Here is a 22,505-nt window from a genome sequence, read left to right on the forward strand (position 1 = left end):
GATTTACAAAAAAATGAAGGTGACAGTAAAATTCCAAACCCAATACATTTTTAACTGTTTCCTTCTAGTAAGTGAATAGTACAATGATTGCTGATATACATATTAACTGAGAGTTTACTATGACATTACAGTATTGTACAGTACTTGGCAATACAAGATGCCATTGTCTTGATTAATGGAAACAGCAAGAAGTTGTTAACATTATAACCATGAAAATATTTATGGGGGAAACTTTGATGTAAATAACAGTGAGTTTACACTGAGGCTTCATGTTAACAGGCTCACTGCCCAGGAAACAGTCCTTATCGTCGGCCATCTTTGAATGGTGAAAGGTGTCCTGTCAATCATTGAACTCTTTCAGGACCACACTTGTGTTTTTACATGTGTTTTAGTTTGAGTCCATTCAGACATCTTTAGAAAGCATGCTGAAAGAGGAGGTGACAGTTATTTGGGGTTAGATAACTGAGCACAGTTAACATGATGTCTACTTTTATTGATTTACATATTGCATGATGACGACATAAAGAGCGGCTTTGAAATAGTAAATAGGATAAAACATGCAACAAAAACAATTGGTCCCCTAAAGTCTGGTTCATGCTCATATGTGCGCGGGTGTGTGTGTTGATCGAGGTCATGCACCAACTGTACTTTTTGGAAATCACCATAGTTGAGTTTAGTTCTAGACTGGCTAACTACAAACACTGATCAGTAATCAGTTAGAACTGCACAGAGCAACTTAAGCCATGAGGTGGCTCAAGACTTAATGTGGATCCTGGGTCAGTGCCAACTGTGTGAAAGGAAACAATTCATTTCTGTCACACATCAGGAATTACAATTGGTCTTACAGTACTGTTGGTTTTGCATGGTTTCACAATGATCCAATCACTATTATCGCTGTGAAAGTTTGAAAATTGTTTCACCACTCAAGCTGACAGAACTCAAACACTACAGCACGCTTGAGAAAACATTTGGCAGGAAATTAAATGTTGCTTTAAGGGAAATGGGCTAAACCTGCGAGACCACTGACTGCACTTAATGTTTCAAATATGTAAAGCACAAATTACGGTCTCGAACAACACACACACACACACACACACACACACACACACACACACACACACACACACACACACACACACACACACACACACACACACACACACACACACACACACACACACACAATAGAGTAGTGCAGCACAGCAAGCCTTGTAGAACAATGTTTGTCCAATGTTTAACACAAACAGTATGAAAGTTGTATTATCAGCTGATTTGGACAGCTGATAGGAAAACACATGTAATAATTGATTGGATTTATATAGCGCTTTATTTCTCTGTGACTCAAAGCGCTTTACAAGGTTCCAGGTTCCATTCATTCACACACAGTCATACTGGTGGTGGTAAACTACGAGAGTAGCCACAGCTGCCCTGGGGCAGACTGACGGAAGTGAGGCTGCCATTCAGCGCCAACGGCCCCTCCGACCACCACCTCAAACATACAGCAATCATACACATTCACACATATACTTGGTTTGTATATAAATAATGTAAAAAATAAATATAAATAATGTAATCTCCACCTATTACAGTTCAAGTATGCAAGTTGTATAAGCATTATAGAACACTGTTCTCATTTGATTGCACTTCACACTTTAATAATGAAACATCCCTGCACAAGGAGTGGTAAAAGTTAAAAGAATAAATGACAGTTCTTGGAATAGATGCACTCAATGACACACAAATGTCTGAAATGCTGTCAGTGTACCAACAGGAAGTCTTAAATATACAGTATTGCTTTAGTATAATGCTAAGTGGATATGAGCTCACTAAACTCAAGAGCTACCTTTGGATCTGTTTTGATATTTTTCCACATTTCTCAAACAGTGAAGACTATGGTTCTAATAAGACCAGAAGCAATCAGATCTCAGCTCTGCTTCTCCAGCTGCATTTACATACACATACTGTACATAGGCATCATTTCAATCAGTCACTCCAAATTGACTGATATGCTGTTAACTAAATAATACTGTAAACCCAATACAACATAGGCTTCCAAAAGCTTTGCCAGTGAGCATATACTCAATAAAAAAGTAACACACATTGTCTGATAGTCACTTGTGTTTGGTGGAGATTACCTGTGCTCCAGTTATTAATAAAAGTAAAAATACATTTTGCATAGAAGTGGTTGGATTTAAAGCTTGTTGCTTTTTGTGCATGAGGATTGTGGTTTAAAGCGCTCTCTTTGAGTCACCCTGTCACATTTATCATTACATTGTTTTCTTGCCACCACATCACCTATAATCAACATCCATTGCAGCATTTGTACTCTTTGATTTGATAGTTTTAAAAAATAATCTTTTTGTGTTTCTGTTGATTGTCTGTGAGAACTGATACAGGTATTTACCTTCAGACTCAGGACATTTCTACTAAGTTAAGTCTAGGGTTAAAACACCTTTTCCCTGCCAAACAGAAATTAAATAAGCATGGGCTGTAGTTACAAACAAAATAAGTAAGTCACCAACTGAAAATAAGAAGGGCAGCAAATAAAATAAATATAATTTAAGTAAATATATAAAGTACACACCAAAGCAGCAGTACTAAAGTACTAGTGAATCTAACCGCATAATGCTCAGTCCGTATCTCTGACTAATTACTCATTAACAGAACGTTATACTGTAAACCGGACTACTTTTTTTTCTAATCTTATATGCAATAACTATAAAAGTCTTTTTAACCATCCTTGGCTCGTTGCGAGTGTGTCTGAAGTAAGCCTGAGTGCTTCCTGTTTACCTGACTTTCCAAGTGGAGAGCACGTTGCGTTCACCTGGAGTCTATCATACTAACCGAGAGTAATCTCTGTCATCTCCCCTTCTTATACATACTCTTATAATCTGCTTTCAAATAGTTTGACACTTATATTCCAGAAAATGTCCATCTGCTCGGGAGAAAGGAGAGAAATGTTCAGTTGGGCTGTGGAGAAGATGGAGGTGTCAGGTGTCAGCATGTGCTGTTTTGACACAACACTCAGGCTACTGTAGTTTATTGCACTTGCATCAAAATACTTTCTTTTGTTAAACTTTATTTTGTCCGTTTTGTGTTGTTTTGTACACTAAAATATTTTGAAAATAGGGCCGGCCAACTAACACTCAAAACAATATAAATGAAAAACAAAATAAATAAAAATCAATTTTCCTCGTTCACCAATGGAAATCATTTGAAACGAGGAGCACTGGAGGAATATATCACCCATATCACCCACCGCTATCCCTTTTAATTATATCTTCATATCGAAGAATCTTATAAAGAACCCAGTAGAATATATTGAAGAAAAGAAAGGCCAGAGGAAAGCCGGCCCTCGACACAGTGTCAATCTTTTTGGCTCTGTCGATAAATAACTTCCTCATTTCTTCGGTGCTCTTCCTCCCTTTGTCTGCGGGTGCTCCAGGTGCATTGTGGGTAGTGTTAGCTGTGGCTCCCGGGGTGTTCACCACAGACACAGTGTTGTTGGCACTAGCCTTTCTCTCCTTGCTGTTGGGAGTGGAGCTCACAGCAGCGCTGGAGGTCGCTCTGCTCTCGTGAACTTCCCCTTCCTGTTGGGGGACAATGAGGAAGGGGGGGGGGCACACATCACATACAAGCCTTATTTAGCATTGTCTAAAATGATTGCATAGGCCCTGAATGAAGCTTTCATTGATATTCTCTATTGTTTATGAACATGAAATTGATTTGTGCAGAAAATATTATGTTCACTCAAACAAACATCAAAACATACACCCCACATAACCCACCCCATGGACACCCTACCAAAAAAGGAAAAGAAAATACAAAACAACAGCCAGACATTGTTATGACAGTATGTGAAAATATATAAAACGATTTTAGGGGCTTAGTCAAAGTTTGAACAATCAGATAGTCACCCAATGTAATGTATATACAAACAGTACATGCACACATACACACTTAATAAACACATTTTTTTGTACACACTTCCAAAGACATGTATACTACATATAATTCATCTATCTATAAAGCATCTATCTATCTATCTATCTATCTATCTATCTATCTATCTATCTATAAAGCAAGAAACATCTGTCTGTCTGTCTGTCTGTCTGTGACTCGCATATCTCTCTGACTTTTAGTCAGATCGGCCTGAGCTTCCGGATATGGCTTGCGCACGGCACGAAGGTGTGCATCATTGATTTTAAAGTTTTTTGGACCAAATATGTAAAAGTTATCATATTAATATCATGCTGGCGGCGAATACGTGCGCACACTGAAGGCCACAGTGAGCACGGAGCATGAAGTAATCCCCGACAAAGCCCCGCCTCCCTCTGATTTGATTGGCTGCTGTGACCAAAACTTGCATTGACGAGCGGGACACAAACAGTAGACAGCCTGTTGTTACTTCCTCATTCAATGCACCCAACTTTCCAAGCAAAACGTTTTTAAACCTTATCACATACATCAACAACCCTCAAACCTGTCCGCTTTAGTGTTAAAGATTGCACTTTACGCTATTTTCACAGCAATGCAGTTAATGTATAGTTAAACACTACCACTACACATTGATGCTAATTTCAGTTAGCATGTCACACACACACACTGTGTGTCACAGCTGACTGCTATTGACACATTAACGTTATTTGACGGTTATCCAAACTCTTACCTTTTAAAGTTAACTTAATCTGTAGCTGGCAAATACACATAATCCATTCTCCTTGCTAACGTTGCATCCATCCATCTTATTACAGAAAGACCAAAAATGACTTTGACGAGCGATGCGACAGCCAGTTCAATGACTGTGTGACACTGCCTTTGTTTAGGCTACATCTGTTTCTGTGTCCCACTGTCATAGACAGGTTACATTTAAGCATGCATAAGTTAATAGCTGCTTCCTACGGGCACTGCACATACTGTATGTGTCCTCCACAATTTTTCCTTTTTAACAGACTGTTAAAAACCATGATGAATATTAAAATGACTTAAAATAACACACTGTTTGTATCATGCAAATGTAACATGCACAAATACATGCAAAGCCATGCACACAAGCATGCATGCATGCATGCACGCATGCACACACACGCTCCATTACCCTGTGGTAGCTGTTGTAGAAGTTGCTCATAGATCCATACAGAGGGTGTGTTGCTTTGAGGCCGTTGTTGTCAATGTTAACACGACGGAGGGACTCAGCTAGCTCCTCTGGGTCAACTGCACCTCCACTGTTCTACCAGTCCACAGCATGCACACACCAGTAATCAACACACACAAACCAAAAAAAAAAAAAACTGATGGCATCCAACAATACAAGGTTGGGGCACCCAAACATTCAGTCAACCCACGTGTGCTGTCAATTAGATTGTGTTTGGGTGGGTTGAAATTATCATACTGAACATTTCAGTTACCTCTATGCAACAACAGATACCACTAACACCACATTGTCAGGTAAAGATGCTATTAATAGCAGCCTGTGTTACTAAGTTGCATCCCATTTAACTGTCTATCCATATAGGCCATTAGTTTCCCTTTCATGGGGTTTTATGTGTTTGTGTTTATGTTTCATTCTGTAAAAAAGATGATCATAGATTGTGAGGGGTACCAGCCAAGCCCCTTAGCACTAACAATATATATAACTTATGTTGACACAATTCAACAAGACCTGCTTCCTGACTAGATAGAAGGACAATAATATGGGGGGAAATATATCATATGATGTACTGTATTTCTTTTAAACCCATTTAAATTGAATTAATGTGATCATTAGGCCTATATGTCTTACATTATGACAAGACATAGCAAGCTTTATCCAGCTGGCATTATGTCAAATCAGACTATCAGTAATTTACACAGATAAAAAGTCACATACAAATCTGTAAACTAATAGAAGAAAAAACATGTATTTAATTTTCTGAAATGTGATTCTATTTTTAGATGAGGTTAGGGAGACTAACCCATGCTGAAATGTTTGATCAGCAGTTTCCTTTCAAGTAAATGTTGTTTATGTGAGTGGACTGAATTCTGAGTTGATCCCCAACCCACAGAGATCATAACCATGCATTGACAACAGGCTCATCCTCTGTCTGGATGGCTTTCTAGCACACAACTGTGAATTTAAGAATAATAAAACCACATGACGTTACGGCCATGCTGTATCATGCACTACTACAGTCAGTGAGATGTGGTGGTTCATGCACAGCCAGATGCTTTGCCACTTTATATTTACTTTCACATATTAGGTCTGAGGTTGGCTTCAATAGCTCCTTCCTCTCTCTCATCCAATACTATTCCTCTGAGGAACAAACTGCAGTAGCAACATGTCCCCACAAGGTGACAGCCTCAAGCCAAGGTTGAGAGAACAATAAAATACAGTTTTTCACTTCTCTGACACACCTTAAGTAACATGCACAGTGTACCTTTAAGTATGTGATTATGCATTGTGGTTCATTATAGTTTTTTCAGTACCTTGCTCTTGCTCTTGTGAGGCCGTCTGAATCTCAGCAGCTCTTTATGTTGCCTGGACACAAAGTTGACGGCAGCGTACTCCAACAGAGCAGAGAAGACGAAGAGAAGACACACTGCCATCCAGATGTCTATTGCCTTAACATAGGAGACCTGTAGTGTACACACATACACCCACACAAAATAAGTGAATATTTAGCAGATTGTGAGGAGATATTAAAGCGGCTACGAGTAACATTTAAATATCTTTTAAACAGCCTCATGTTTCCTCTCATAATCATAAATTACCTTTAACAGCAAACGAGACCATCAGTGCAAAGAAATACTTTTTTTATTTAGTTTTTATTACTGCGTTTGGTCTGGTCGCACACCCAGTCCGATTTTCGGTTCACGCGTGCAGGCTCTATGGTCACATATTCGTATTGGTCGCAGATTTCAGTGTGGCGCAGTAACGCGATTTGAGTAGCCTATCCCTCCAGGTGAGGGAAGGGGAGCGGGAGCTTTGTTTGAGACAGTTATTTGTCGTCATAATGACTGATAACGGGGCTGAACCATCAAAGAAAAAAAAGAGAATGCAATGAAGAAAAGCTAAAAGGGCAGATGGCAGGAGGGCGTTGCCAAGCAACGTATACACAATTTCACGGGACTAGTCTGCAGTGTTTACTCCTAAATGAATGAGCGGTAGCCTACTAAAACAAAGTTTACTTTGCTTCACCATCATCAGATGACCATTATTCATCCGAAATAGTCATTATTTACAACAACATAAACACATTACCTCATCGTGATCCATACTAACTGCCTCATCACGTTCATTCGCTTTGTGTGAGGACACGGAATCTTTCAGCTCCGTGAGAGGTGACACTGCATCAACTCATTGCAATCAGGTGTGTGTAGCACTGACTGGCATTAGTTGATGCTGTGACACTAACCACTCTCACGGAGCCGAAAAGAGTCCGGTGCCCTCACACTTTCAACACACGGACATGCACTATATTGCTTCCTGATCATTTGAATCTCTCACGCCCTTCACGAGCTAGAAAACAGCTTCACGACAGCTGGCGTCGTAAAAAATACTACCGCTTTTGTCCAAAGGGGCCGCCAACGTGCAATGTTACTCGTAGTGGCTTTAATTGATTTTGACAAAAAGTGATTTGTCAACAAACATTCTCCAGGATCCCTTACCCGACCTTATGCTGACATATTTTCATATAATCACAGTAAATATTTATTTAGGATTCACAGCTGCTGTACTGCCACTGATGATGATGTCAAAACCATGTATCCTTCATCCTTCATTAATATATGACTTACTCGTAACATACATAGTAAAGTTCTGGCACAATGGTAACGTGACAAACCTTCTAACCGCTGAAACACCCAGTGTTGAGGTGTATGTGTATAGTATGTGTGAGAGAGATGGCTGGGCTAATAAGGCTTATGTAACAAAGTGCTCCATGTCGGATTGTTCCTCATGCATACAAGATACCAGAAACAAGACTGAAGGGCTCTTGTTCACACACGCTCTAGTGGATGCATATTGTATATATAATCAACATATACTTAGGCCTGTCCATGCAAAACATCCACCAATAATAAAGAAGGACAAAAAGACGCATTTCTAGTCTCAGTAGAGGGAATAAATTAACCATGCCACAGACACACACTCTCATCACTTTGTCACGCATGTATAAATACAGTATTTCCTCCTAAATATGTAACCAAGGCTTATGAGTTTAACCATTTCAACCGGATGGAAAATCTGTGCATCCATTGTCACAGTACAAACAGGAACTGCTTGCAGCTAATGCAGCATGACCTTTCACCAACATGTAAAGGATATTAAAAACAATTACAATTAATTAAAATGGGGCAGCTAACTGCCTGCTTAGCGACATTAAACTTCCAGTTGACATCATGGGAGGCCAAATAGGAATACTAGTAGCAAAAACTGAAATCATATGTTTCTTGATGAATAGCAGTAGCTAAAACAGCTATGATTAAAACTGTTAAGATATCTTCTTGGTAGTTTCAAAAGCAGTGGCATTTCCAGGACATTTTGACTGGGGTGGCCAAGGTGGGACACAGACCTAGAGTGAGGTAGACATCGCAAACCTGAATGAATGGCATGTGATATGCTGTATAACCAATGAAAAGATTATTTATAATCCCAATTCCCCAAATCATGTTAGTATCCGTTGTAATTAGGGCTGTCAAGCGATTAAAAAAAATAATCTAATTAATTACAGGCTCTGTGATTAATTAATCTAAATTAATCGCATACTTATGACACTTTTATGCCTGTTTATAAACAACTGTAGCTACCGTTCGTCTCTCTCTCGCTCTCTCTCTCCCCCGTCTCTCGTAAATTTAGGAACTACTAGCGCCGAAAAAAAATAAAACCAGGCTAAATGACGACTATCTCTGTCTATCTCCCACAACAGACAACGCTGCACTGCCACAGGTGCGGTCCGCATGCCTATGCCGATTCATATATATATATATATATATATGACACACACAGACACACACACACACACACACAAAGGAGGAAAAAAGACAGGCATATGCTAGGAAGAGTGAGAGGGGGCGGGTGTCGATCGCAGCAAACAAAAGTGAGACACGGTGGAAGATTGAGAGATACTGTTTTGAACCTACATTGTTAATTAGGCACCCACTAAATCAATAATGCACAGACACTGCGGAGAATAACATAAGACATATTCCTACCTTCATGCTTATGTGGCCGGAGCAGCCCATAACACATCCATAGAGCCCTCGGCCCCTTTCACCTGCTTCTTTCTTTACTCTTTAATCCCGTGCGGGCCGTGTCCGCAAGCTACAGGTGCAGCTCCGCTATCGCCTCACCTCTTTTGCACCGGGTCAAAGGGCAATATAGAAGTGTGATTAATCTGCGTTAATTTTTTTAATCGCGTTAATTTTTCTGTGATTAATTAATCGAAATTAACGCGTTAATTTGACAGCCCTAGTTGTAATGTTTGTTTTCAAGACCGGCTTTCAAACAACCCAGAAGAGTGCTACATGCAGTTACCATACTATTAGGGGAGTCTTGCAAGCCAAAAGGGGGGGTGGGGGGGCAACAAGAGAAGGGGTTGCCCCCCCAATTTTTTGTGGTTTAAACATGTAATTGAAGCATTCTGGTGCATCCTGGTGAAGAGAATAAAGGAACATTTCAGTTGATGGATACAGAAACAGACCTTGGGCAGTGAAGTCCTGGACCCTGAGCTCTGTGTTGTCATGGTCAGGACAGTGGTGATGCCCAGGGCCACTCTGGCCGGGGCAGCATCCATGTTGATCCAGAAGGAGACCCAGGACAGGATGACGATCAGCAGAGAGGGGATGTACATCTGGATCAGGTAGTAGCCCATCTGACGCTCTAAGTGGAACCGCACCTCAATACAAGTAAATTTACCTGAAACAAGGCAGAGACACGCTAGTTAATATTCACTCATTTGTACATGATGCATTACGACTAGAGGTGCCCTGATCGACCGGCGAGCCGATATGTCAGTGCAGATTGGGTAATTTTGTCTTGATCAGGCTCAGCCGACTCATCTATCGAGCTGGTGTCACCACCGGTAAACCCAGTGACACGGCTTTCTACATGAAGCACAAAAATGGACTACAACAAGCGCTCTTTCGGTCTATTGTGCACTGATTATTCAATTGACAGTTGTTAGCTTTATAATGCTGGCCCGTAGGGGCAGTATCCCTGGGGTTGACTCTATCAAATAAGAATCCAGCATTAATAAAATTAGTTAAAAGCACTCCAAATTTTTACCTGGTTTCTACCATTTTTTGGATCATAGTCAGACAAAACCTGTGTGGAAAGTGCAGGGGCCGATTTATTTGTCATTGATTTCATTGTTTTCCAGAATTTAGCTGGTTTACCAGCACTCAGCAAGTGCAACACATTTAAATAATATGCAGATTTTGCTTCCCTAATCATAAAAGTGCATCTATTTCTTAATTGCGTAAACAAAATCCATCTTAGTTTTTCTAGCTTTGGCCCATGCTGAGTTCTTCTCAGTAATTATTGCAGATAGATCATAAAAGAACCTGGCAGTATGTCTGTCCTTAATTCGTAGTCTTCTGAATGGAGCATGTTTGTCTGCTACCACAGTAGCTGATTTTTGTCTGGACTTGATCCCAGCAGCACAAAAATGATAAATGGAATATGACAACTGTTTCACCTTGTGTGCTAGTGTCCTGTGTTGTGTTGCTTACAGCAGTGTGTGTGTGTGTGTGTGTGTGTGTGTGTTTGTATTACCTGTGTTGTAGTGCTTGGTGCAGTATCTGAGGTCTGATTCTTCTTTGAGAATGAATTGTGGGAGCGTGAGCCCTTCAGCTATTTGGACTGGTCCTCCGGCCTGCCACTCAAAGATCAGGTCGTTCATGGTATAACCAACTGAAAAAAACAAACCATAGGACAATTTGCATAAAGGACATGGAGCAGAAATCATAGAAGTTTAAAATGTTTAGCAGAGGCTTCATGATTCTCTGACATTTTGAAATATTGTCAATTATTTAGATTTATCAAGCAACAATTAGTCTCACTGAGGGCTTGGTGCTGCTTTATGTTAATACCAGGCTCTGTAAACTGGTATGTAAACAATGGGGGCATGTAGCTAGCAACATGTCTGTTTAGGCTGTGTATTAAAACTTGATTTTCTTTCAGCGCACAGACTGTATAGACAGGTAGCTGATCATGAGGAGTTATTGGCTGATTTTTTGACAAAAGGGATTTTGGTGAAAAAATTAAGGCCATACCCTTAATTCTGTACTTTGCTTATCAAGAAAAAAAGGAATTTTGACAGCAAGAGTAGGGGAGAGTGGGGTGACTTGTGCCAGGGGGAAGTAGTACCACCCCTTGCTTCCAGAAAACCATAGCAGAAATTGGTCATGTGACCACATATTTTTGAAGAGCCATCCATTTGACTCATCCTGTAAAGACGGGAGACACATGGAATGAGAGGTAAGCACATTTAAGCCAAATTTTTTTTTTTTAAAGTAAAATTTCTATGATCAAGGTTTTTTGATGATTGTGTCTGAACAATTATAGACAAGTTTGAAAACATTTTACACATGTTTTAGTGCTTTAGTATGATACACTATGACTCTAGACAGTTAGCACAATGTTAGCCCTAAACTGCTGCATCATGCTAGTTTTCACAAAATGCTGGGGTTGGGGTGATTTGTGCCAAAGGTCCTCCTGGGGTGTATACACCGGTCACCAAAAAGAAAGTGATTGTCTACAGTAGTGCAGAAGAGACTGACATTTAAAAACTGTTTTTAACTGTTTTTAAACTGTTTTTAATCATTTGTCCCTGCCTGGCGGTCCGCTCTGTGGCGTCACTGTTGGCGTCTGTGTTTCGCTGCCCGGCGTCGGTGCTCCTCCGGCTGGTCCTAGCTCTGGGTATGCCGATGGCGGCGGCGGATGCGTCGCGCCCTTTGTGCCTGGCGCCTCTGGCCTTGCCTCATGGGCTGGGCATGGCCGGTCCGGGGGGCCCGAGTGGGCTGTACGGGCCGCCCCTCCGGGGGTTTCGGCTGTGGTTGCTCCTCGTGGCAGCGGTGCATTTGGCTATTTCTCTATTCTATACTCTATTCTCTATCTATGGCCCCGGTCCTCCTCGGGATTAGTGCCGCACTGGGGTGTGCTCTCTGGGGGCGGGGTGCTGGGGGGCAGGCTCTGGGTCTGGGGGGCTGGCGCCGATTGTGTGTCGGTGGTGAACGGTAGAGTGTAAATCAATGTAATTTAATGTTAATTGTGCTCATATTGTTTACCATTGTTATAGCGTTATTATTAACAGCCTGAGGAGCTGCCTCGGTCTCGGTTTGTCTGGGCCTGAGTACCGGTTGTCCTCCCACTGAAAAATTGTCCTGCCGACGCTAATTGCATAACTGATACCATTTCTCTGACATTTGTTCTCCTCTGTCTATCTTCCATGATTGGCTGAGCGTTGCCCCGGGGGTTCTCTCCCTCTGTCTACAAAGCACTCTCCATGCTACTCGACTGACTCCGAGTTCTGTGCGGAATCAGCTGTCCTAGGAACGGATGCTCCCCGCCTGCTATTGCCTCACATCAGCACTGATTCACCGTCCATCAGGATAGTACTCTTTCTACTCGCTTGCTTGTTCAATCTTTAAATTACTTTTTGCTTTGCTCACTGGTTGCCTGTCTGTCCTCTTCCAGTTTTCCCTGGTCGTGACGAGACGGTGTGGATCTGGTCCCCCCTCCGGTAACATCTGAGAATGGACCATCAACGCGAAAGATGTTGCAGTGGTTAAGGATGCCACCTGGAGACGTGGGATGTAATCCCGGCGATGGAAACCTTAGTTTTCCCTGGTGGAGACGAGACGGTGTGGATCCTCTGGCAGCATCTGAAGTCTTCCTGCATCCACACTATTCACACTTTACTTAGTACTACCATGTAATCACCTGGTCAATGATCAAATTCCTTCGTGACTTTCTCTACTTATGACTTCTATTGCAGCATGTCCGTCCTGGGAGAGGGATCCCTTACTCTGTCGACTCTCCCTGAGATTTCTTCAATTTTTTTATTCCCGGTAAAGGGTTTTTACTGGGAGTTTTTTCTCAGCCGAGCTAAGGGTGTAAAGGCAGGGTGTCATATTGTATCATATTGTATCGTATATCATATTGTATGAAATGTAAAGCCCACTGAGACCAATGTGTTTGTGATTTTGGGCTATACAAATAAAACTGATTTGATTTGATTTGATCTCCATTCCACTTAACAACACCGCTGATGAGAGTTCAGATTGCCATAATGATGATGATGAGTGGTGACTTTGTCATTGTGAGCTTTGCAGGTAAAACCACCTAGACCTGCTAGGCCTTGTTTAAGAAAAATTACCTTCAAATCTTTGTAAAATATTTTGTTTATTCACTTTAAATAAACCTTAAATTTGTAATTTTCTAATGGATTTGTCTTGCTTTTATATAGCATTACAGTTTATGAGATATATATCAATGGCACAATTTACCCAAACGTATTCTCTCCAAATGCACATCTTACCCCACACCGGGGGTAAGTTGTGCCACGAGACCACTTTTTTTCCGAAAGCTATATTTCTTAAACAGTTTATTTTAGATCCAAAGTTATTGTTGCCAGGGATGCACCACATCCTGAAATATACACACTTTAAAGTCACTTTGAGTAGAAAATTGCACAACTCATTCCACTCTCCCCTACTCCAGAAAAATGGGTAACACTTTATAATAACTATCCGTTGTAACTTGTTAATAGATCATTAGTAAACTCTTAATTAATGATTATTAATGATTTGTTAAGTGTTTGTTAGCAGTTTGTTAAGGATTTATAACAATGGTAGATAGTTAATAGCTTAACTGATCACGTCACGTTCAAGTCCATGGCATGCACAGTGTGTATTGAGTTTATTTAAAAATATTTGAAAATGGGGCTGCCCTCAGTTGCCCATGCACTGTGTATAGTCTATAGCCTATTTTAGCCTCGTCGGTATCTCGGATTACCTCCCAGATGAACTGATTCAATTATTAAGCTATTAACTATCTACCATTGTTATAAATCCTTAACAAACCGCTAACAAACACTTAACAAATCATTAATAATCATTCATTAAGAGTTTACTAATGATCTATTAACGAGTTACAACGGATAGTTATTATAAAGTGTTACCAAAAAATGTAGTGCAGTAAAACCCACACAAACACAATATCCCCCCTTTAAAAATGAAGATGTGTAGAATTATAAAGTCAGCCTGGGAATACATCTAGAACGATATACTGTAGAGTCTGGCCTAGACCTTCCAAACTCAAGGGGCGGCACCGACACATGCATTTCAAAATACCACTGCAAGCTATTGGCTAGCACTACGACCAATCAGAGCAATGAAAAAGGTGGCCTATTCGCCCCCATTCGTTTAGCATCATCATCAACATCATTCTGGCCATCTGAACCCTTATGAGTTATGTCAGTCTCTTCTGAGCTACTGTAGACAATCACTTTCTTTTTGGTGACCAGCGTATACAGCCATGCCACCGGCACAACTCTTTGGCACAAATCACCCCAACCCCAGCATTTTGGAAAAACTAGCATGATGCAGCAGTTTACGGCTTTTTTGTGCTAACTGTATAGACTCAAGTGTTGCATACTAAAGCACCAAAACACGGGTCAAAAATCCTTGATCATAAAAATTTTACTTTGAAAGGCAAAAACCAGTTTTTTTAATTTAAATGTGCTTACATCTCATTCCATGTGTCTCCCTTCTTTACAGGATGAGTCAAATGGATGGTTCTTTAAAAATATGTGGTCACATGACCAATTTCTTCTATGGATTTCCAGAATCAAGGGGTCGCACTACTTCCCCCCTGGCTCAACTATAAAGCAACATTAAATAGAAAAACTGAAGAAAACTACAACACAATTGTATATATGTACAGCACTTGAGTAAATGTCCTTAATCATATTCCACCACTGTCAGCAGCTCAGCGAAACGCTGCAGTCCTAATTGAGTAAGTCAGTAAGTGCACTGGTGCTGTCAGCCTCACTGATGCTCTAACAAACGTTTTGACAAAGTTCACAGTGCAATATGCAATCACTGCAGTTAAATGCACACAAGTCAAATGACAAAAGACTTAAAAAGCTAGAGTATGTCCAGGGAGGGTAAGGAACAGGAAACTGGATGCATAAATCATGAAATAAACTTTTGTCAAACATTGTTCTGGGTATAAAAATAATGGAATAAAAGCAAAATGATGAAATCACAATGTAAACAGATAATTCAATAACTATTCTCATTAACATTTTCAATTACCCAAACAGACTTAAGTCCTTGTCCTTCAGTTAAATTATTATAATCCATCTACCAAACGTGATGACCATGCTTTGGAAAGAGAAAGAAAAGAAACAAACTTCATGGAAGCCACATTGAAATGCATGAAGTCAGTGCAATAGGGCTTTTTTTGTGGCAAATGCAGAGACCAGCTGGTACACGCTGGTACAAGCCTACAGCCATATACAAAAACATTCAGTTAATCTTGCCTCATAAGGTTCAGCTAAAAGCGTGTGAAAAGTCTATGTGTATGCATGTTGAAAAAAAAATAAGAAAAATCAGAAAACAAAACAAAACAGAGGAGGACATGCCCTCAGACTTCCACACAAACATTCAGGCTTCTTTGTTTACGCTGTGGATGTTTTTTTTTATCTTACAATTGCCCCTGGAGGTAACAGTGTCTATGAATGTCATGTCAGAGCACTTTCCACTTCTGCTGGTCACACAAAACTGCAGCGACTCAAAAATACTTCTATGTGATCTGCAAATCACAATTCAATGAAATACTACACATTTATATCTATAGAAAATGGGACACAAAATGTAACTAGAGATGAGAGTTGAATCGAGGCAAATGCATTATTTCATGACTGGAATAATCTGCCCTCATCCTCTCTTGCATTCTGCAGTCTGTATGTGCGTGTCTTTTGTTTCCTGAGTTCTCTGCTGCATGACATCAGAGACAACATTAATAATCTGTTACATATAGAAATATAGAAAAACAAAACAGCTACATCTATGTATGGTAATGCCTGTGGCCAGTGGGCTCCAGCAGAATAAAAACCACCAATGAAGACAAATAATCTGTCCAAGTGTTATCTGACCCCTGTCCCCAGGCAAAACTAGTGATTGGACAGAGGATGAATTAGTCATAGTAAGCCTATCAGCATTGTTTACCATGACTTTCTCTTTCCTCCTAATGGATATAGTCATTTTTCTGCTCTAATACTGTTGGCATGAGGGGCAAGTTGAATGGGAAGGACAATGGTACTCAGTGTAATTTAGTATAATGTATAGTACGTATAGATGGAGGAAAAATAACATGCAAGATTAAAAGTAAATCTAGAAAAAGCATTTTCAGAAGAAAATATGTGTGAATGCTGGAAGCTGAAAAAGCTGACCCTAAACTGGATAGCTGAAGGAGTATTGATATATGAAAAAGTTTGAAAATGTGAAATGAAAAATAGTGCTGAAAAGGAGCTGCAAAATAGTGATAAAAATGCAGAAATGTTAAAGGTGCTGAATAATAGTGCTGAATATGCATAAATATCAAAGTAACTGCACAAATGTGCTGACAATGCATAAATGTCTATGTAACATCAAAATAGTGCTAAATGTGCATACATGTCAAAGTAACTGCAAACATGTGCTGAAAATGCATTAAAGTCATGTCAACTGCAAAAATGTACTGACAATGCATACGTAACCTCAATATAGTGCTGAATATGCATACTTGTCAATGTAACCTCATAATAGTGCTGTTAAAGCATAAATGTCAATGTAACCAACCTCAACATAGTGCTGAATATGCATACATGTCAATGTAACTTCAAATTAGTGCTGAATATGCATTTAGTCCATTTTGGACCTAAACACGCTTAGTCATTGTAGGAGATAACTGCAGAACGACTAATCGAACAAAACACCAAGGCTTAAATTCTGTGTCACATTGTTGACATTTTGAACTGCGAGCACCACAAGGCTTTGCTGAAGGTGTACATGTAGGATTCATGTGGATAGAGCTAAAAATGGCAGAGAAAAGACAGTTTCAAAAACATCGAATTTGTGTATTTGGCAAAGTCTGTAAGACGTTAAAATAACATTATAGTCTATGGGGGACTAGAGGCGTTTTCTCTGTGCTTTAAGGCACACTGTTCAAATGCTGTAGGTCTGACAGCTAGGGTAGGCATATGAGCGGGGGCCTATTGCATAAAAGTAGTATTAAGATATCCAGGATGATTGATAAAGCCAGCATTGACAAAGTCTAGCCTGGGCATTTTGGATTAGTCAGTTGCATAAACGCCAATCCAGGATGTAAAGGGGCCGCTTTGTCAAGCCAGGTGTAAGTCATTCTGTTAAGAGCCAGCCCACAGCTTTCAGAAGTAGACCCAGAGATCGAACACAGATTTACTGATGTAAAAATGTAAAAGACGGCCCATTTTCCCACAATGCCTTGCTAGTTTAAACCGTAAGTCAGGGGGCAGTTCATTGTATTTTATTTTATTTATTTATTATTTAACCTTTATTTTTCCAGATAAAACATTAAGAACAGTTTCTTATTTACAATATTGATCTGGTCCAAGAGGCCCCACTAGGAGTACAGGTATAAATAACAAATACACAAGCATGACTCAGGGGATGTCATCTCTGCCAACTAATCTTGATGTCCCTGCATTGTTTTATGATAAAATAGTTGACAGTGAGCAGTCTGCAGGTGCATTTAAAAAATAGAATATCATGGAAAGTCCATTCAAAAAGTTAAACTTTCATTACACAAAGTGAAATATGTCAGGCCTTCTTTTTGGATGATTGATTGATCATGGAATAAGTATCTCAAAATATTAGAATATTGCATACAACCAATCAGAAATGTCGACCTTCTGAAAAGTATGTTTATTCTAGATTAATTTCACTTAATGTGTAATGAATCTAGAACATATTTAAGTTTCACTTTTTGAATTAAATTACAGAAAAAAGGAAACTTTCATTGATATTTAATTTCGTTTTAGATGCACCTCGATATAGTTATAAGTACAAAGTGAATTTATTTGACCCACATTTGCAACGTCATCTACCATCGATAATCAATTGTATAAATATAGCCCGCAATATGAACAGACTATCACATAAATTATTATAATTTATATAATTTCATCTTAATGTAATTATAATTAAGTTAATTATAAATGGTTCAGGTTAAATAATAAAAAAATAACTATTTAACTAAATGACAATGCAGTCTTTTATATGGTACTTTAAAACAGGTTATTGAAACTTAAGCATTACACAGAAGATCATGGAATAACTGTTAAACACCTTCAGATCGGAGTGACAGCTGACTGAGCCAGTCAGGCAACAGAATAAGTTTATCCTTTACGTTTAGCCTGGTCGGGACCAGGCTAAACGTAAAGGATAAATCTCCAGGGTAATTTATGTCCCTCCGCTTTTATGCAACCGGATCATGGCTAACGCAAGCCAGGATAACCGAAAAATCCTAGGTTAATCCCTTATCCTAGTTTTATGCAATAGGCCCCTGACAGGTGACAGATTTGTCTACGTTTTGATGTATACATTGTTTATGAGAAGTTAAAGGCAAGGCTGTCATGATCCCGCTTGGGCCCCTTGGCCTTGTGTGTGTTTTCCCTTTCACCCTTGTCTGTGTGCTGGTCTAATTGCAGGGTTGGAGTCAGGTGTGCTGTAGTCAATTACCTACATTCACAGCTGCCTTCAATCATCATCAACTGCTCTACATATACCCGGTCCTACCTTCCAGACACTGCCAGATTGTAGCTTCTGTTTTCATACAGTCAGTTCTCTCTCTAGCTCACCTGTTTGCAGCTCCGCTTTTTTTTGCATTTTTTCCTGGTTAACCCCTGTTTCTCTGCCACAGTTCTCCCGGCCTGAGTCCAGCCACCAGCTCCAGCCCTAGCTCTCCAGCACTACTCCTCGGACCCCTCCTGCCTGCCTGCTTTAGCCTGCTTCCACTCAGCCCCCTGGACTTGCCCCGTTGCTCTCTCCCTGGACCCCCATGCCAGCCTGTTTCCCTCCCCGGATCACGGTCCTAACACCCTGCTGGTTTCTCCTGAAATAAATCATCTTTTACTTATACTGTCTCCGCGCCTGTGTCCTCCAGACCCAACCGTTACAAAGGCAAGGCAAGTTTATTTATATAGCACAATTCAGACACAAGGCCACTCAAAGTGCTTTACAGGGGCACGATTAGAATACATAAAACACATTATAAAACATTTAAAAGAGAATAAAAGAAGCAAATAAAATAAAAATTGCAGGTTAAAATGGAAATTAAAAAAGTGTTCAGACTCGATTTAAAAGAACTGAGAGTTGCAGCAGACCTCAAGTTTTGTGGGAGTTTGTTCCAGATTTTTGGTGCATAATAACTAAAAGCTGCTTCTCCTTGTTTAGTCCTAACTCTAGGGACTGTAAGTAGACCTGTCCAAGACGACCTAAGGGCTCTGGACGGTTCATAACGTATCAGCAGATCAGTAATGTATTTTGGCCCTAAACCATTTAGTGCTTTATAAACCAACATGCAGACTCATAATCGGGTAACTAAACGAATAATACTTCAACAGGACTTTTAAACTGCATGTAAACACCTTTATCCGATCTACTTCGCACACAAATCGGCACAATAACGGACAAGAGAAGTCGGATAAGAACACCTAGATAACTCGTTCATTGTCGGCATTCTCTCTGCATGTATACAGGGATCGGATATCGCATATCGGACTTCTCGTTCTGTGCTTGTGTGCCTGCGCGTTATAGGCTACACCATGGGTTATTGCCGGAAGGGAACCGGACGTGGCTCTTTAACCACTTGTTGAAAGCATGGTTGAAAGGGCTACAGCGCCACCTAGCATAGTGGAGACAGCCATGCATCGGACATTTATCCGATTCCTGAAAGGCCATGTATACTCAGACAAGTGACACGGTCCGTTCGATATACCCTCAACAAAAATATAAACGCAACACTTTTGTTTTTGCTCCCATTTTTCATGAGATGGACTTAAAGATCTAAAATTCATTCCAGATACACAATATTACCATTTCTCTCAAACATTGTTCACAAATCTGTCTAAATGTGTGATAGTGAGCAATTCTGCTTTGCTGAGATAATCCATCCCACCTCACAGGTGTGCCACATCAAGATGCTGATCTGGGGCCGTATTCACAAAACATTTTAAGGCTAAGAGTAGGTCCTAACGTGCTGATTTAGGACTTTACGATTTCGCCAGTTGTTTCTAAATGGTGAATTTCCAGGTTTGTCGCTGTCTGACTATTGCTGCATAGTCCGCCGTTGAGGGAAATACAGTGAGAGTGCATGGCGTGCAGCTGTTCAATGAGGATATTTTTTCCGATTCAAATCATTGTAAAATTTTAAAGCTCCCATATTATACACTTTTCGGTTCTATTATACACCATATTATATGGTCTTAGTGGTCCCTAATACGTTTTTCTTTAATTGTTTGCTGAAAAAAACTTTCAGATAATTTATTGTACTATGCTGATGTTCAGCTAATCTCACAATGGCCTATTTTTTAAAAAGAGCTGCAGCTCCCCTCGTAAATATACAATCTTTGAGCTCCCCCCGCCCCCTGTCCGGAAGCGAAGCCAGATACGCCTCGCCCTCTGTCTGTCAGGGCCGTGGACCAATAAGAAATAGGGGTGTGGGCTGCACAGTGGAAGCTTCTGGCTTTCCAGTTTGTGAGGTCAGAAAAGGGGAAAATTCTGACTGGAGTATATTGGGGGGAGGGGTGGGGGTTTCAGAAAGGGGGAGAGTGAGAACAGGAGAGATTGTTATTTTTTAAAATATTTTGGCAGTCTCTAGGCACACCGTAGACCCATGGATATGTTAGAACACATTTAAAAAGTGCATTTAGCATAATATGTGACCTTTAAATGAATAGGTTAATTGTGAACGAATGTGTGGGAAACCCTGCAGTATCTTGGTTTCATGTTAAATCAGTGTCACTTGTCATTAATTGTATATAAAAACTCTTCACTTTAATACAGCGACACGATATGGATATCTCCCACAGTGGTTCTATCATAAACTCACTCTTAGCTCTCATTCCCTCTCAGCCAATCACTGTGGGCATAGAAGGTATGAACATGACATCATCCATAGCAACAGGGTCAACACCGCCCTCTAGTCTTAGCTAAGGAGTCCCTCCCATTCCTTAGTAAAAGTTGGTCTTATCAGCTTTGTGAATAGGTTTTAAGAAATTACTCCTTACTAAGAACTTTTAGTGCTCCTTAGGAGTACTCTTAGCGCTAAGATAAAATGTTTTGTGAATACGGCCCCAGACATCATGATTAGTGCACAGGTGTGCCTTAGACTGTCCACAATAAAAGGCCACTCTGAAATGTGCATTTTCTTGCTTTATTGGGTGTCTGGGGACTCAGAACCAGTCAGTATCTGGTGTGACCACCATTTGCCTCATGCAGTGCAACACATCTTCTTCGCATAGAGTTTATCAGATTGTCAATTGTGGCCTGTGGAATGTTGGTCCACTCCTCTTCAATGGCTGTGCGAAGTTGCTGGATATTAGTGGGAAGTGGTGCACGCTGTCGTATATGCCGGTCAAGCACATCCCAAACATGCTCAATGGGTGACATGTCCGGTGAGTATGCTGGCCATGCAAGAACTGGGACATTTTCAGCTTCCAAGAATTGTGTACAGATCCTTGCAACATGGGGCCGTGCATTATCTTGCTGAAACGTGAGGTGATGTTCATGGATGTATGGCACAACAATGGGCCTCAGGATCTCATCACGGTATCTCTGTGCATTCAAAATGCCATCAATAAAATGCACCTGTGTTCTTCGTCCATAACAGATGCCTGCCCATACCATAACCCCACCACCACCATGGGCCACTCGATCCACAACATTGACATCAGCAAAGCGCTCACCCACACAACGCCACACACGCTGTCTGCCATATGCCCTGAACAATGTAAACCGAGATTCATCCGTGAAGAGAACACCTCTCCAACGTGCCAGACGCCATCGAATGTGAGCATTTGCCCACTCAAGTCTGTTACGGCGACGAGCTGGAGTCAGGTCAAGACCCCGATGAGGACGACGAGCATGCAGTTGAGCTTCCCTGAGACGGTTTCTGACAGTTTGTGCAGAAATTGTTTGGTTATGCAAACCAATTGTTTCAGCAGCTGTCTCAGTGGCTGGTCTCAGACGATCTTGGAGGTGAACCTGCTGGATGTGGAGGTCCTGGGCTGGTGTGGTTACACGTGGTCTGCGGTTGTGAGGCCGGTTGGATGTACTGCCATATTCTCTGAAACGCCTTTGGAGACGGCTTATGGTGGAGAAATGAACATTCAATGCACGAGCAACAGATCTGGTTGACATTCCTGCTGTCAGCATGCCAATTGCACGCTCCCTCAATGCTTGTGGCATCTTGCTGTGAGACAAAACTGCACATTTCA

At 40.7% G+C, this 22,505-nt stretch overlaps 1 protein-coding gene across 1 annotated transcript in view; it reads right to left on the reverse strand.

Annotated features, from left to right (window-relative positions):
- Positions 1 to 3,251: 3,251 nt before the first annotated feature.
- Positions 3,252 to 22,505, reverse strand: part of glra3 (glycine receptor, alpha 3) — a gene marked incomplete at both ends in the record, with an annotated part of 79,455 nt that continues 60,201 nt past the window's right edge. The window contains 5 exons of the mRNA XM_080028910.1: positions 3,252 to 3,590; positions 5,099 to 5,230; positions 6,466 to 6,615; positions 9,681 to 9,895; positions 10,754 to 10,891. Of these exons, the coding sequence (XP_079885036.1) occupies positions 3,252 to 3,590; positions 5,099 to 5,230; positions 6,466 to 6,615; positions 9,681 to 9,895; positions 10,754 to 10,891 (974 nt within the window). The remainder of the gene's footprint in view (positions 3,591 to 5,098; positions 5,231 to 6,465; positions 6,616 to 9,680; positions 9,896 to 10,753; positions 10,892 to 22,505) is intronic.

The sequence above is a fragment of the Ammodytes marinus genome (genome assembly GCF_949987685.1).
Source record: "Ammodytes marinus genome assembly, chromosome: 6".
NCBI classification, from domain to species: domain Eukaryota; kingdom Metazoa; phylum Chordata; class Actinopteri; order Uranoscopiformes; family Ammodytidae; genus Ammodytes; species Ammodytes marinus.